Source organism: Xenopus laevis, chromosome 2L (genome assembly GCF_017654675.1).
Source record: "Xenopus laevis strain J_2021 chromosome 2L, Xenopus_laevis_v10.1, whole genome shotgun sequence".
In the NCBI taxonomy this organism is placed as follows: Eukaryota; Metazoa; Chordata; class Amphibia; order Anura; family Pipidae; genus Xenopus; species Xenopus laevis.
The window spans coordinates 2,817,182-2,832,081 of record NC_054373.1 but is presented as its reverse complement, the minus strand read 5'-3'; the positions used below and the strand labels follow the sequence as shown (position 1 = coordinate 2,832,081).

At 44.1% G+C, this 14,900-nt stretch overlaps 1 protein-coding gene and 1 long non-coding RNA gene across 2 annotated transcripts in view; one reads left to right on the top strand and one right to left on the bottom strand.

Annotated features, from left to right (window-relative positions):
- LOC108705700 (protein Aster-C-like) overlaps positions 1 to 12,014 on the bottom strand; it is an 83,035-nt gene extending 71,021 nt beyond the window's left edge. The window contains exon 1 of the mRNA XM_041581156.1: positions 11,908 to 12,014. Coding sequence (XP_041437090.1) covers positions 11,908 to 11,911 — 4 coding nt within the window. The 5' untranslated portion in view covers positions 11,912 to 12,014. The remainder of the gene's footprint in view (positions 1 to 11,907) is intronic.
- LOC121399794 lies at positions 9,241 to 11,706 on the top strand. The gene is made up of 3 exons (XR_005965264.1): positions 9,241 to 9,942; positions 10,094 to 10,202; positions 11,422 to 11,706. It is a non-coding gene; the product is annotated as an uncharacterized LOC121399794 (long non-coding RNA).
- Positions 12,015 to 14,900: the final 2,886 nt, after the last annotated feature.

Here is a 14,900-nt window from a genome sequence, read left to right as displayed (position 1 = left end):
ATGGCATATACCCCACAGTCATTGCCATTGGGTTGCTGGTGCACCTTTAGTTGTATCAGGCTTCCCAGAGGATCTGGGGCCACTTCCCCATAGTATTCCAGCATTTGTCTCTTCATGGAATTGCTGAGTTTGGAGGATTTTAAGCTGTCCATGATCTCCACTCTATCGGATCTGAAACAAGATGCCAACCAGTGGTTCCGATCGCTATCAAAGTGGATCTGTACAGCTGGGCCACACACAGGTACAACCTGCCATTGGGCCTCAATGACGGATTGGAGGCCGTCGGCTCCAAACTGCCTTTTCAGCATTGCCTGTGCCGCGTCTATAACGTCATCCTCCAGCCAATCACAGCCCTGAAGGATTTGTTTCTGACGCGCCGTCAGCTTGAGCCCAGGGAGCCGTTTCTCTTCCGACGAGTCTGACGCTCCCTTGTCTGTCACTGAATCTCCAACGGTCATTTCCTCAGTTGGGTTCTCTGGCTCTGCCCCTTCTGTACCCACATAGGATACTTGGGCCTCTTCCTTCTTCTTCTTCTTCTTCCTGAAGATGCTCAGTGGTGGGAAGCAGCAATGGTGGCTCTTCTCTACATCTGGATCTTTGGCATCTGATCCAGGAAACTGGTTGGACTTTTTGGAATGAAATAGATGGTGAAAGGGTTTGGCTATAGCAGCTTTCGCCCGTTTCAGTGTAGTAATGATCTTGCTCCTGTTCATCGCTAAAGCTGCAAGAACAATAGAAATGGAGGCCCAGTTAGTGGCACTGCCTGGTTCCTACAATCCCTAGTGCTTGTACAGCGAAAATAAGCACGAATGGGCTTTATTTACTAACAGTGAGCGGCGCCAGAGCCCACCGAGGCAGACAGTGTCGGACTGGGCCCACCAGAAAACCTAAACAAGCCTTAGACCGTGGGTCCACTTTCCAAACCATTATTCCTCCTCTCCTCACTCAACCTTTTTATTTTCCTAGTCTTTTATATCTACTTTCTATATTCTAATATTGTTTCCCATGAAGAAATAGGGAATGACCATGAAATAGGCCCACCGGGAGTTTTCCTGGTATCCAGGTGGGCCAGTCCGACACTGGAGGCAGATTTATTAGTAGTTTCCCATGTTTTACCCACCTATAGTAAATAGGCCCCTAATAGAAGATGAAAGAAAATCATTTGTATGCCTCGGTGTCATTTTTATGAATAAAAAGCATGAATTTTGAGCCCCAGATCAGCTGAACCCCCACTCACCTCAGTCAGTCGCAAGATCTGAAGTGAATAATCAACTGCAAAGCTTAAACCACATCTGCTGCCATTATGACATCATCAACCTCTGATGTCACAAAGTCTCAGGCAGTCATGTGACCGTTACATGTTGTAGTGTAAACCAGAGAGAGGGATTCTGGGACATGTGAAAGGGATTATGGGATATGTGGCTCCTCAGTTTCCCAGTGAAACTGCTATTTTGCTGCTGGGGCCACTGACTGATAAGTGATAACATGTGACAATATAAATACAGCCCCATATTAAATGAAGTGCCGGGGGCAGTGCCCTTAGAGAGCAGAGAGCAGTTTAACTGTCACACTGCAGAGAGACACAACAGAAAGGCAAATCCTTCCCAACCCAGAGTCAAAGACCAATCGAATGTCACTATCTACGTGACACTAGCAGTGCATGTAAAGGCTAATTCCCCCTTTCATTTTTATATTTCTGTCCCCCAAAATAAACTGCCATGTGTAATGGGACGGGATGGATTTCTGTCTAATCCAGTAGCATCTTCTATGCTTCATTCATTTCGTTTTTTGTGTGTATATATATTGGGGGGTCCCAGGTGTTTACGCAGAGAGTCCAGGGACAGGTGGGGTACACTCAGCATAGAGGATATAGCAGTTCAGATGCTGCTGCCTTGGAACCTGCAGCCGTTTAGTTCGGTAACTCTGGGTCCCAATGGATCTTCAACCTGTGGCCCCCAGCTGCACTGCTGCTCCTGACTTCTGCCTGGTTCTGGAGCATGGGAGTCTCAGTAGCCACATCTCATATAAAGTCATAACAGATTCACTAGATAAATAATCTTATCCCATTTAGACTATTGCAATCTCCTCCTAACTGGCCTAACTGACTCCCTTACATGAGTTTTACTGGATTTAATATGGAAAGTGTGTGTTTCACTCTATTGCCTGGCACCATGAAGAGAAGCAGTTTATGTGCAATTCTACTGGAGACGGAGTCTGTGACCAAATATATATGTGTATATACCGTATATAAGAGTATCACTCATGTATTATAAGGGATACTGTACCCCCTACTGTAAATGATAAGGATATTAGAAGTCACTGAGGGGTTGTTCTGTGACCATATAAAGGCACAAGGCTACAGGCTGAGTAATACAGGGAACTCTGAGTATCACTCATGTATTATAAGGGATAATGTACCCCCTACTGTAAATGATAAGGATATTAGAAGTCACTGAGGGGTTGTTCTCTGACCATATAAAGACACAAGGCTGCAGGCTGAGTTATACAGGGAACTCTGAGTATCACTCATGTATTATAAGGGATAATGTACCCCCTACTGTAAATGATAAGGATATTAGAAGTCACTGAGGGGTTGTTCTGTGACCATATAAAGGCATGAGGCTGCGGGACATACCCACACATTTACAGAATCTGGGAAAAGCCCTACAACAGGAATACAATTTTCTGCTCTCAGTGCAGATCTATAAATCACAATTGTTACATACTTGCTATTAAATGATTATATATTTATTTTCCTGTAAGAGACAATAAATAACTGTACAAAACAGACACAAACACACGGATTTCAATTCTCAAATTTTATTAATTTCACACAAGTAAATTGTTGGACATCTGTGAAAAAGACAAAAGGGGAGACATGAGTGTGTAGGTGGGAGGGATTGTAGTGGAGGTGCGAGTCAGTGAGGCTCAGTCTCAGCTTGTTCATTAGGAGTAATGTCTCTTCTAGATCCTCAGCTGCACTATACACCCCCCTACTGACCCCTCACTCACTATTCACCTATAGATTTTCTGGGAACGGATCTTTCCATAATTTGGGTCACTGTACTTTAAGGCTTCTAATCATCAGAAAAACCCAATGGGACTGTTGTGCCACCAACATGGAGTTCTGCAGCTCAGCTTCCATTGCTGGATATTTGGCTCAGAGCTGGCACTCGCTGTATAGTTACCCTTTAACTGCCAGTCCCTGCCTGTCCTGTTAGCTGTGGGGGCGGGATATGTACTGAGGGCTGGATAGTCATATGAATGACAGGACCAGCTGCCAATAAGCACAGCCCTGGGGTGGTAGCCAAATTGTAGGATGAAGGGGCCACAGGAATGGACATCGGGAAACGTTATATCCTTCCTGTTTCAGACATGAATCACTTTCATTAGTTGTCTGTAACTTATTCTTGGGTGTTTTTTTGCCCATAGGAAACATAAGAATTCTATGTTATTAAAGAATAGTTTCGGGAGTTTGATGGGAATCACTTGGAATAAGTAGAGTAGTTTGGGAATTATCATCATCTTTAGTACGTGTACTCTCCCAATCCATGAGATGGTCTTGGATTGCCATTGGTTCTGTGTATTACAAATTTCTTTAGTAGAGGTAAGTGGTTCAGCTCATATAGTTTCCCCAGTTGAGATGGTAGATGGATTCCTAAGTATTTTATGGCATGGGATGTCCATTTAAATGGGAACGATTCTTGTAGTTGTTTCGCTCTTGTGGGTGGCATATTGATGTTCAGCACTTCTGACTTAGAGTAGTTGATCTTGAAGTTAGAAACGGTTCCAAATGTGACTTCTTGAATTATATTTGGTAGTGAGATTTCGGGCTTAGTTATCACTAACAGTAGATCATCAGCGAATGCAGTTGCTTTGTGTTCTCGCTTATCTACTTGAAGTCCAGATATGTTCTCATTCTGTCTTATAGCTGTTATTAACGTCTCCATCACCAGGACAAACAGTATCGGGGATAAGGGGCAGCCCTGACAGGTTCCATTAGAGATCTCGAAGGGCGAGGACAGAATTTCATTCACTTTAATGCATGCGGGGGGTCATTGTATAAGGCCATTATCCGTACTATCATCACATCCAAACGCTTGTAGCGTGGCTTTGAGAAATACCCAGTCCACTCGATCAAATGCTTTTTCCGCGTCCGTTGTTAACAAAAGCATTGGCGTGGTTTTTTTTTTAGCGTATGATATTAAGTTCATTAATTTGATCAAGTTATCCTTTCCCTCTCTCCCTTTCACAAATCCTGTTTGATCTGGATGTATCAACAGTGGGATAATGGTCTGGAGTCTATTTGCTATTATTTTTGCGTATAGTTTTTGATCCAGGTTTATCAGTGAGATTGGCCTGTAGCTTCCACAAGCCGCCGGGTCTTTGTAATCTGAGCCTCTTGAGCTTGTCTGTGGAAGTGTTTTACTGCTGTGATTGAGTTGAAATGATGGAGAAGAATAGGTGTGAGATGACTTTGGAATTCTCTATAGAACCCGCACTGTAACCGTCTGGCCCTGGGCTCTTATTAAGTGCTAAATCTTTAATTGCTTTGGTTAACTCATCTATGGATAATGGTGCTTCCAGTTTTTGTTGCAGCTTCGTTGGTATCTGAGTTAGTTCTAGTTGTTCTAAATAGTTTTCTATCTTCTGGTCTTTGTTTTTGGGCGATAGGCCCGTGTGTTTCCTGGAGATATACAATTTTAGCGTCATGCTTTTTGCAGTTGCTAATGATCTGTGCACGTTCCTTAGGGTTGTTTAGCCCGATAACGTTTTGGGACCATATTGTTAAAGAAATATTACGTCCCATAGTGATATGGTTTGTACGGTGTAATCTAATATTCACTCATTATGACCTGCTTCCATTGGATAGGGGGGTGGGAGAAGAACCATAACACATATAACTTAATATACATTTAAATGCAAATAAACAATTATTTTCTGTTACAACTTTAAATGCAATTGGGTCTGAACCGCCTGTGCTTGGGGTGTACCACTGTGGGGGGGGTTGGGGGTTAGTAAGTATGAAGGGACAACAGTCATTGTTTGTGGCCCACTGACTTTTCGAAAATGTCTATAGTGGGAGCATTGGGGAGATAGTCTCATACAATTTAAGCATAAGTAGCATTTACTGTCCAAGCATTATATACTCACGACTCTGCCCATTCTTTACTCAGTGTTCTCTTATTGGGTATAGTCTCTTTGAGGTATCGGCTTCTCGTCATTTTTGGGGTTTTCTGGATAAGAGGAACCTCCTGCCATGGATTGTCAGCCTCTGTAGTTGTTTCTTGTTGGTCTTTTCCTTTGTCGTTCCAGCCCATGTGTCACGGTCGGCACCCAACACCAGAACAGATGCCAAGCACCCTGGTCTCGGCTCGTACTTCACCAGTTAAGTGACTGCCTTTGGCCTCAGGAGGAACCCTCGGCTTACTCAGATGCCACCTGGACTTAACGAGAGGTGCAAGTGGCAGGCAATGGGGCACAACTGTTTACAAGGATGCTGGAAGATAGGAAGCCACCAGGATTTTTGGGTCATGGGAAAAACCTCTATTACCCGGAGTAACTGACGGAACAGACCCCTCAGGAATCTCAGATTGCTGTGCATCCAACCTCTCGGAAAGAAACCGCAGACCTTGAATAATAAAGTTCTGCTTTCCCTCTTGTTCATCAAGGCGCTGGAGGAGGGTCGAATACAACATTTCAGTGGTTTGCGGAATAGCGGGAGCTTCTTCCATTTTCTTCCGTCTCATGGGCCCGTTGTACTGTCACGTTCGGCACCCAACACCAGAACAGATGCCAAGCACCCTGGTCTTGGCTCGTACTTCACCAGTTAAGTGACCGCCTTTGGCCTCGGGAGGAGCCCTCGGCTTACTCAGATGCCACCTGGACTTAATGAGAGGTGCAAGGCGTAAGTTCTGGCAGGCAATGGGGCACAACTGTTTACAAGGATGCTGGAACATAGGAAGCCACCAGGAACAGGCAGGCGGGGCCAGCACAAGCAGTTAGAATAGTCAGACAGGCCAGAATCAGGATTAGAGATCATAGAATAGTCGGAGAGCAGGCAAGGTCAGGATTGGAGAGAACAACGTAGTTTCAGACAGGCAAGGTCAGGATTGGAGAGGTCAGAGTAGTAAGCAGGCAAGGGTCAAACACAGTAGATCAAACAGGAATCACACAGAACAAACACCCAAGAACAAGCTAATTGAACCTAACAATGGGCAATTTGCTGAAAACCAAATTCCCCTTTTAAACTGTTTGAATTTTGCGGCAATTGCGCGCTGGCGTGGCTGCGCCTTTAAATAATGCACACGCGCGGCGCGCGCGCCCTAGAGGACAGGAACCGGCATGGAGCAGGGAGCAACGCGACGGGCGTCCACGCCGAGGACACGGCGTGGACCCCGCTGCCGCTAGACCACCAGGGTAAATTCCTTACAGTACCCCCTCCTCTAGGAGGGGCCACCGGACCCTCAAGCTTACCAGGAGACCTGGGATGGGATTGTCTCCTACGGTAGTCCACCCTGGCATCAGACTTGACCAGACTTTTCACCAACACAGGATGAGGACTTGATTGTTGGTGGACCTGTATGGCTGGTTTTAACACAGAAACATAAAACAGGTTAGATAACAAAATTATCTCAGGTAACTCAAGGCGGACAGAGGTTGGGTTCACGATTTCCACAATAGGGTATGGACCTATAACATTGGGCCCCTGCTTAAGAGCTGGAATTCTAAGCTTAATATTCCCTGTGGATAACCAAACCAAGTCCACAACCTGAAATTTGGGTACTTCCCTATGGGACTTATCTACTGCTCTTTTTTGAGTGGATGTAACTGCCGATAGGGAACTACATACCCCCGAACGAGACTTAGAGCTATGCTCAACAGAAGGGAGTCTCTCTAAGGAAGTAACTGCTACCATTAGAGTGGAAGCTAGACATGAATCTTGGCACTTGGAACCCCACTGAATAACCTCCCCAGTTACCCAATCAATGTGGGGGTTGTGTACCTGTAGCCATGGTAACCCCAAAATTAACGGAGACGAGGAACCATCGAGAACGTGAAAAGCTAATTTTTCACAATGCATATTGTTCACACACATAGATAATGCCTTGGATTTTTGGGTTACCAAACCTGACCCCAGTGGGCTTTTATCAATAGCAGAAATCCTCATAGGAGGTGTGAGGGGAATAAGGGGAATATTATACCTTTCTGCGAAGGCAGCATCTAAAAAAATTTCCCCCAGCCCCAGAATCCACCAAGGCCGAAACTGTAACTGAACCCCCAGGCCAGGATAAAACTACAGGTAGTAAGTTTTTTGAGTGAATCTACCCAAATGGAGCTTTTCTTCTCCACAGACATGGCGTGGACCCCGCTGCTGCTAGACCACCAGGGTAAGTTCCTTACACCATGATGGTGACTTTGTCTAGTTGGAACTTTCTCATAAACTCCTTCAGATCAGCTGGCAGCCGAAGTATCGCTTGAACTCCATCTTTGTTTGCCGTTAGGCTGAAGGGATAGCCCCATCTAAATTGTATACCTTTGGACTTCAGTTGATCTGTTAATGGCTTGAGTTGTTTTCTCTTGATTAACGTTGTCAATGATAAGTCTTGCAATAGTCTGATGTTGTTGTTTTCAAAAGTGAGTTTCTTTTCCGCTCTGGCCTTTAACAAGATTTCTTCTTTAAGTGGAAAGTTATTTATACAGTATAATATGTCTCTTGGTGCTTCTGCTGGCGCATTCCTTGGCTTGTAGACTCTGTGCGCTCTTTTTGCTATGGGGACAAACTCCTGATTCCGTTGCTGGTCAAATTACCGACATATCTGAGGGATTCAACGTTGTGTATTAATAAATTTAAGGATATAGTTTGGAAACCTACTTACAAGTGGTTTTCTATGGACGTGAATGCGCTGTATTCATCGATACAATATGATCTGGGTTTACAGGCCATTACCTTTTGGTTAGATAAAGAACGTTGTTTTTCGGAGTCTCAGGATGTATTTATTTTACAATCTATAGAATATCTCCTACATACGAATTATTTTTATTTTAATGGTGGTTTTTTTCTCCAAAAACGTGGTGCCGCGATGGGGCTATCCTTCGCCCCCACTTATGCCAATCTCTTCATGGGGTGGTGGGAGCGGCGCCACGTCTTTGGGGATATAAACCCCTTCAGATCCCACATTGTGCAATTTTATCGCTATATAGAGGATTGTGTGGGAATATGGGAGGGAGATGAGACATCTTTTCAGGCCTTCATTGAATTTTGCAATTGTGCAGTGGAAGGCATATCATTCACATATGAGATTCTAGTATCCCATTTTTAGATATATTGTTTTCCTCAATGGGAAAATGGGACTCCATGCCTCAAGTGGGCATCCCACCCCGTGTACACGCGGTATTCCCACAGGACAGTTTATTCGACTCAGGCCTATATGCTCCTCATGGGATGCATTTATGAAGGAGTCAATGGAGTTATGGGACAGGTTTATTGAACGGGGTTACGAAACTACCGTCATTAAGGAAGCGTTTGAGAAAGCAGTGAGATGTGATAGAACCAGTCTTTTGAAATAAAAATACAATACAGCACCCAGTTTCCCTATGAATCACAGGATGAACTCTGAATCTGAACCTAAAAGTAGGCCTAGAGCAGTGGTCCCCAACCAGTAGCTCATGAGTAACATGTTGCTCACCTACCCCTTGGATGTTGCTCCCAGTGGTCTCAAAGCAGGTGATTATTTTTGAATTCCAGACTTGGAGGCAAGTTTTGTTGCGTAAAAACCAGGTGTACTGCCAAACAGACTCTCCTGTAGGCTGCCAGTTCATATAGGGGCTACCAAACAGCCAATCACAGCCCTTATTTGGACTTTCTCATGCTTGTGTTGCTCCCCAGCTCTTTTTACAATTTAATGTGGCTCACGAGTAAAAAAGGTTGGGGACCCCTGGCCTAGAGTATGTATCCCTAATAGAGATGAGGGCCAACACACACAAAGTAGGGCCAAGTTACGTTTTAGTACTAGATACTCAAATCAGTCATATAATATCAAACGTATTATTCGAAAACATTAGGATACATATTTACAAGATCCCCATTTGGCAAATGTTTTAGATGAGGTACCCTCATTTGTATTCCGAAAAGGGAAAATTATAGCTTCTTGGATCTCGAAAAGCCTATATCACTCTGATAAAAAGGTGCAAAATAGAAATTGGATAAAATATAAAGGATCTTATAAATGTGGACGTAGCAGGTGTAAGGCATGTAGTGGGATTCGAGTTTCACAAAATTTCATATGAAGTTGCAACATCCGGCCCCTGTGGATATTTAGTTCCAAATTATTGATAAGCCCCAGATGGAGATTAGGAAAGGCGACGTGAATAAAAGGCTCTTGGGTAAAGGGACACACTGGATCTACCACCTTAACACTATAGAGGAACATGGTGGTATGAACCAGGATTGGGAATTGTCCTGTTTTCTCAGTTAGTATTTTGTCTTCCTGAACAGTGGGTGACCCGACATATAATGTTTTTAGGTATTTACAATTTTTATATGTTTTTTGTATTAGTGTTTTCTAACACATTCTTTAAAGGTGAACCAAGGGTTAATATGGTCGTTGTGGTGAACTAAGGGTTAATGATTTTATGGGTGGGTTTATTTGCACTTAGGGGTATTTATGTCTGATTTCTGTGTGAACCAGTGTGCTTTTGAGAAAGTGACTGAATAGTCACGAAACGCGTTAAGCTGTGGTTTTGTAACGGAATAATAATGGAACAATAAAATATGGATTTTTAAAGTGACTTTCAAGTCTATTTATCTCCCCCCATGGTGCACCATATTCACTTCTAAACGCTCTTTCTATAGGTATCAGGGTTGTGGCTTCTCTTTCCAGTTGCCGTTGAAAATCTGGAGGAGTGTGGGAATTATTTCTTCTCTGGTGATAGCGTCTGGTATTCCCCTTACTCTAATATTGTTTCTTCTGCTCCTGTTTTGTACGTCTTCCACTTGCCTGTGTAATTCTGTGAGTTCTCTTGCCTGTTTGTGGATTATTGCGTTAGATTGCTTTTGGTTGCTCACCAATTTCGTCTGATTCCTTTCCAGGGAGTCGGTTCTGGTCCCCATGCTCTCCAGTTCCTGCTGATTCCATGGAGCTCCTTGCGCATTTCATCGGTCATCGTGTGCAGCATCTCCTTGATATCGCTCTTGGAAGGTAATCTCCTTAAATATGTCTGGAGATCCACGGTGCTGTCTGTTTCACTGTCCGCTTCGGAGGAATCTAACGCTTGCGATGCTGCGTCCTCATGGTCTTCAGCCCTGTAGGGAGCCATCTTGGCTTGCGCGGCATTGCGTTTTTTCTTATAAAACAGAGATGGGATGTGTGTTTCGAGGTTTTCCCGCTGTCTTTAGTCAGCTTGGTCCCTTGAGATTTCCCCATTCTGTCGCAATAATAATATCAAATTCCTCACAAAAGGTTTAGCCAAATACTGAACCAAATCCAAGTCAGATATCTGGTACCTTGTAGACACATGACTTTAAAGGATAAGTAAACCTTTAAAATAAGTGAATTTAAAATTGATGAGGGGGCTATTCTAAGCAGTTTTGTAAATGACATGTATTATTTATTTTCTTTTGATTCCAAGATATTAAGGGATACATGTGCTGTTAATATGAATGAATTTGGTTACAACAGCGCCACCTGCTGGTCAGTTTCCCACCAGTCTGACCAGCAAGTAGTCAAGGAAGTTGTCAGGAAAATAAATAATGAATGTACATTGCAAAATTTCTAAGAATAGCCCCTCATCAATTTTACTTTCACTTATTTTACAGGTCCTCTAAGTCTAGGGCCATACGGGGCCAAAATCCTCTGATTTCTGCCATACCACGGGACGTGGCCTCCTCTCTCTTCCACATTGAATTGACTCTTCAAAATAGACAGTCAGATTTCAGCTCAAAATGCAGAGACTCACAGTTCTTGAAGCCGATTCAATGCGGAGGAGAGAGGAGGCTACTGCCTGTGGTATGGCACAAATCAGAGGATTTCCACTCCTGTGTGGCCCTAAACTTAGGGTTTGTTTTAACATTAAGGATTCAACCAAAAACAGATCCGGCACAAAGTGCTGAGAATCCTCTGAGCCCCTAATTGGATCATGGACTCACTGTGGCCCTAATAAAAATTAGGAGAGAAAGAGGGTGAAGAAGGTGGCGAGACACAGATTTAATATCTCAGTAGCCAATGAATACTCAGTAGATTCCCAGCAGTTGGGCGCACCTGTTTGATCACTCCTGATATCTAGTCCCATGTGTGTTGGATCATGTTGGCTGCCATGTTTGGGAAGGTTCTCCCCCAGGCTGCGGTTCTGATTCCTTCTCCTCATGGATTTTCCAGCCTCGGCTAATGAAGAACCTGAACTGTTTTCTTCCATCATCAGATCAGACTCTGCAGGAATGAAGTTTCCCATCCATGAACAATGGCATCTGAGGTGGCTTCCCTGCACTTGAACCCCACTGCTACACCCACTGACTGGCATCAAGCAAATCCGCTCCCCCAGGGCTCAGGACAGGGGCCCCCATTACTGGTCTCATTATAGCACAATACCAAGTGGCAAGTAAGTTAATTAAGCAATATCAATATCATTAAACAGTATCTTTGTCTAGAACAGGACTATGGTCTGTATTCAGTAAATAATTAGAAATATTAAAGATAATGCAAACTATAATAATAACAGTTTAATTTATTATAAACCTCAAAAATTCAAATTATTGCTGCAAGCGCTTATTCCTATGGGCACAGTCACAACATGAAGACTGTCCTACTAATGAGACCTGTCAGAGAGTATGACACAGGAGGGAGGAGAGTAGGGTATATAAAGGATGGGCACAGGGATACGAGTTTATTCAGGGGTAAAAGGACTGACCCATCTGCTTGAAGTAATCCTCCAGGCCACTCCACGAGTTCCTCTCAATGAAAGTCTTGACCAGGCCCCAGGGCTGCTTTCTGTAAATTATGCAGATGGGGAGCTTACCCCAGTATCAACGTTTTAGGGGTACGTCCTCCCTTCATCAGGGACCAAACCAGCTCAGCACCACCAGTCTAGTGCTTGAGATAACAGGTGTGCGGTGGATCTTTTTTGTGTTTCATCTCCATGTCTCGTGTACAATAATCTGATGTTCTGGTTAAGCTCTTCCACAAAGGCTGCCAATTAGTCAGGGGAACTGCTCCACAGCACATTGTCCATGTACCAGAGTACAGCACCCCCACCCCTGGGGGCCACCTGACATCTAAGTTAGACCTCTTACATCTCGACCCAGATGGAGGCAGGTATACACAGGCGCACAGGCCACCCCCATGTCCATGTGCCTCACACTGGAGGTAGAACTTATCTCCAATTTGAAAAATTGTTGCTGAGCACAAACTCCAAATGTATCAAAGCAAATCTTGTATTGTCTCTGAACTTGTTACCCCTCATATCTAAATAGGTCTCCACTGCTCTCAAACCCACCTCATAGGGGATCAATGAAAGAACGCAAAGCCCAATGCCCCCAAAAGGACATCATCTCCCACTTCCTTCCCAACCAACTTCCTAAGGACTTCCAATGTGTCCTTCACCTAAGAGGGGAGTCTTTCAACCATTGGTGCCAAGATTAAATCTATTTATTGCAACTCTCGACTCTTTTCTGTGGGTCCTCCACCCTCCATCTGTGGAGTCTTTTGTGGATTTTTGGTTTATGATAAAAACATAATATCGTTGGGTGTTCAACACAGAAGTATTCATGCTCTTGTTTGTTAATTACCCCCACGGCCAACGCCTCATGTAAAATGGTCTTTAACCTACATTGTTACTGTTGTAAAGGATTACCATCAAGTTTCATATTTTGGGAGGGGTCTTTGAGCTGTGTCTCAGCCTCCCATATATAATATTCTAGGCCCATTAATACCACTTTGCCCCCTTGTCGGAGGACTTCATCACCAATTGGTCCATGTTCTGTAGTTGTTTAAGGGCCTTCCTCTCCCCAGCAGTTAAGTTATCACCCTGTGATCCTACAAAGGAGGTTTTACTTCAATCACTTTCACAAACTGATACACAACTTGTATCTCACCCAGAGACGGATATTTTTGGGATTTATTTGTAAATGTAGAATATAGGGAAACCTCCTCATCCACTTACCCCCCATGGACTTCAGTTTCTATAAACTCATTCCAAGATTTAGATGCCAATAATTCTAAATTATTAAAAGTGTTGATTCGTCCCTAATATCTAACCCTTGTCTTGACCCCTCTGCGTAACCTTGTTTGATTGGCTGAGCTCTTTTATTACCCTGGAGTGAATCCCATCCAGTCCTGCTCCTTTGTTCCCTTTCACATGTTCTACAGCCATAAAAAGTCAACAAAGCCTCATAGTCACATTATTATATTTTTTATTATTATTAAACATTTATACAAATACAATTATTTTCATAGGGAAAAAGGAAAGGGTATAATATAACAGAAGAATTCCATGCACATTGGAACTGTGGGGGGGGGCAAGGGGTCTGTAGCCCCCCGGTTTCAGAAGTTGATGCTCACTGGTGGGGAGTCTGGGAGGCAAGAAAAGTTTTGTACAGAATCTTCTCCCCCAGCCCCCACCCAAAATCTTCTTCCACAGCTCCTGCAGAATTCCTTTTGGCACCAGCATTTCCTATTGGAATGTTTCTTTTGCAGGATGCTGGTCCAAGCCGCTGGTTCCGAGCTGAGGAATCTGCAATGAAAAGCAGCATCCAGTTAGTACCTGTTTAATGGGACACTATTGCTCGGGCGTAACATTCCCACCACATGCACCGTACAGCAGCACGTGAGCCTGCCGGGTCTATACAGTATTGGCCTCTGTACAGTCCCCACCCAAAGAGCAGTGTGCCTTGTGCCCCGGCTTGTCACTGTAACTCCCAGCACCCTCTGACATTCCTTATAGTCTAATGCTAGAGCAGAGATCCCCAACCCTTTGAACCGGTGAGCAACATTCACATGTTAAAGGAGTTGGGGAGGAACACTAGCATGAAAAATGTTCTTGGGGTACCAAATAAGTGCTGTGATTGGCCATTTGGTAGCCCCTAGGAGGACTGTCAACCTACTTGAGGTTCTGTTTGGCAGAATATGGGATTTTTATGCAACAAAAACGTGCCTCCAAGTCAGTAATTGACAAATAGGTGCTGGTTTGAGGCCACTGGGAGCAACATCCAAGGGGTTGGAGAGCAACATTTTGCTCACGAGCTACTGGTTGGGGATCACTGTGCTAGAGTATGCTAAGTGTTGTAGTACAGAATCCCCAAAGTTAATCAGACAAACCGGTGTAGAGACCCTCCCAAAGAGAAGTTCTTATGGCCTGTGCTGTGAATAAATGTCACTCACCTGTCCATGATGACCGGTAAGGTCACAGTGCTGGTCAGCTGGTCCAGAGAAAGGGTTGGCACGGTAGAATTGTAGTTTCACTCTATACTCCATGTTAGATTATCGTTTCTTTCTCTGGATGATGTGCACTTGGAATGATTGGATCTCACAGTGATGTTCTGCTGTGGATCCAGTTTGTGATACCGTTAGCTCTGCAGGTTTTGATCCATTCAGCTTCAGTTGAGTAGAGGAAGGAGGAGGCTGAAGGATAGTTGCACTAGAGCAATAGGGGTGCATATATGCAAGTACACCGCATAACATGAGAGGTGCAGTATCAGCTCACACTCACACTCAATGAGGAGCCACTGTAAGGTCACATTACTGTGTGTAGGGGCCACACTTGTTGGGGCCTTTGCCTGGACCTTACTGCATTGAGCATTACTCTCTTTGTCTCTCTTCTGTCTCTTTGTTACACTCTGTGAGGAGCGTTGAGCCTTTTTGGGGAATGGGGTGATCTCTCCCCTCTCTAGGCATTCAATGAGGTGC